Source organism: Egretta garzetta, unplaced genomic scaffold, assembly GCF_000687185.1.
Source record: "Egretta garzetta isolate BGI_Z169 unplaced genomic scaffold, ASM68718v1 scaffold581, whole genome shotgun sequence".
Classification (NCBI taxonomy): domain Eukaryota; kingdom Metazoa; phylum Chordata; class Aves; order Pelecaniformes; family Ardeidae; genus Egretta; species Egretta garzetta.
The window spans coordinates 114992-116774 of record NW_009258623.1 but is presented as its reverse complement, the minus strand read 5'-3'; the positions used below and the strand labels follow the sequence as shown (position 1 = coordinate 116774).

The 1783-nt window shown below is 54.8% G+C and overlaps 1 protein-coding gene across 1 annotated transcript in view; it reads left to right on the top strand.

Annotated features, from left to right (window-relative positions):
* Positions 1-1337: 1337 nt before the first annotated feature.
* The window catches only part of LOC104134643 (aquaporin-5), a 3253-nt gene continuing 2807 nt past the window's right edge, over positions 1338-1783 (top strand). Inside the window, 1 exon segment of the mRNA XM_009648222.2 lies at positions 1338-1783. This exon segment is cut by the window's right edge and continues 28 nt beyond it. Coding sequence (XP_009646517.1) covers positions 1519-1783 — 265 coding nt within the window. The 5' untranslated portion in view covers positions 1338-1518.

The window sequence follows — 1783 nt, the reverse complement described above, 5'->3', positions numbered from 1 at the left end:
TGCAGGTCTGGCTGCACCCAGCAGAAGGCAGCAGTGAATGCAACTTTTGATCTCTTTTTAAATTTCAAGAGGGATTGAAATTATTTTACCCATCTGCTGCGCGTAGAGCTTTGCTCACCGCGTGCGACCGCTTCTGAGGAGGCGCATGGGAGCCACGGAGAATCCCAGCCTGGGCTCACCACGGTAGGCATGGAGGGGTGGCAGTGCTTGAGAAAGGCAAGATGCAATCAACCAAGCAAGGAGAGCAGATCTGGCACCCTAAACCATTAAAAAAAAAAGAAAAGAATCCTGGCACAAAACTGCAAGGACTACGAGGGAACCAAGGATTTGTTGTTAAGTGTCACTGGAGCCCTTTTCCACCCCAGAACCTCAGTCCCCAAGAGCTCTGTGTGGCACCGTGCTGAAAGCCTCCCCGCTCTGCTCCCTGCCAGCCAAGGATTTGCAGCTGGATGGATTTAGGGCCATGAAAGCTATGTAAACGTGGTCCGTGTCCATGCAAAGCCTGTGGCTTTATGCTGGTATTCCCAAGAGCAAAATCTTGTTGAGCAATAGCTTGAAAGGCCAAAAGAAAAGCAAAGGGCCCGAGATGACAGGAGCAGGATACACCCTCCCTGGCTACAGGCGGTGAGCACCCCCCCGACTGCCAACCCACACGCTGGCGAACCGCACACCCCGGCCAACCCTGCACCCCATGCTCTGTAAGGAGCAGCAAAGCAGAAAGGCAGCGAAGGGGTCCGCAGCCAGGCTCTGCGGCGATCGGCATGCTTTACCCGAGCTAAGCCATCCCACTCAGCCCCCATCCAGGCACCTCGGGGAAGCCCCAGCTTGCCTATGGCTTCCCGGCTAGGCAAAGCATCCCCCAAACCCTTTCCCTGCTCCCAGGACAACTGCAAGCCACTGGTTTCCTGGAGTTGAGCTGTCTTGCCAGCCTGGGAGCAGCTCTGGGTGCTTAACTTCGCTTTACGTTTCAACACCTCCTGCAAATTGAATGCACCGGGAGCTCTGTCCCAGGAGAGCTCCTCCAGCCCCACGCTGGCAACGAGACTTCTCGAACAAGAACCCAGCCCTCTCCAGTCTGCAAGCCCATGGAGGAAGGGAGCATTAACTACACCTCTGCTAACGAAACACCCAGAACCTGGCGACAGGTAGTAAAAGGGAAAAGCAGAGGAGGGAGCACGGCATCGTTATGCAACCGTGTTATCTAACGACCACAGAGACACCCTATAGGGGCTCTTTGTTTGCAGAGGGCAGGAGAAAGAAATGCCACCAATATCTGAGTCACTGGTTCACCAAGAGGCTCCAGAGTTATTTTCAGATGGAAACTTTTCCAGTTTCACATGATAATTTGGGAGGACTGGCTAATTCCCTGGCTCCACCCCCTGCTTTGTAACAGAGCTCCCTGCTGCTCTTGCATATATAGATAGGTATGGCCCTACGACTGGGTGCAGACAGAAGAGCCTGGAGACGGGGGAAACCTAAACTTTCTTCCTTCCTAGCTGCCCTCCACCCACTCCCACCATGAAGAAGGAGATATTAACCTTGGCCTTTGCTCGGTCCGTCTTCGTCGAGTTTATCTCCACACTCATCTTTGTCTTCATCGGCCTCGGCTCAGCCCTGAAGTGGCCGTCCGCCCTCCCCAGCATCCTTCAGATATCGCTGGCATTCGGCCTAGCCATCGGCACGCTGGTGCAGGCGTTCGGACACATCAGCGGCGCCCACATCAACCCAGCAGTGACCATCGCCTTCTTTGTCGGCAACCAGATCTCCTTCCTCCGGACGCTCT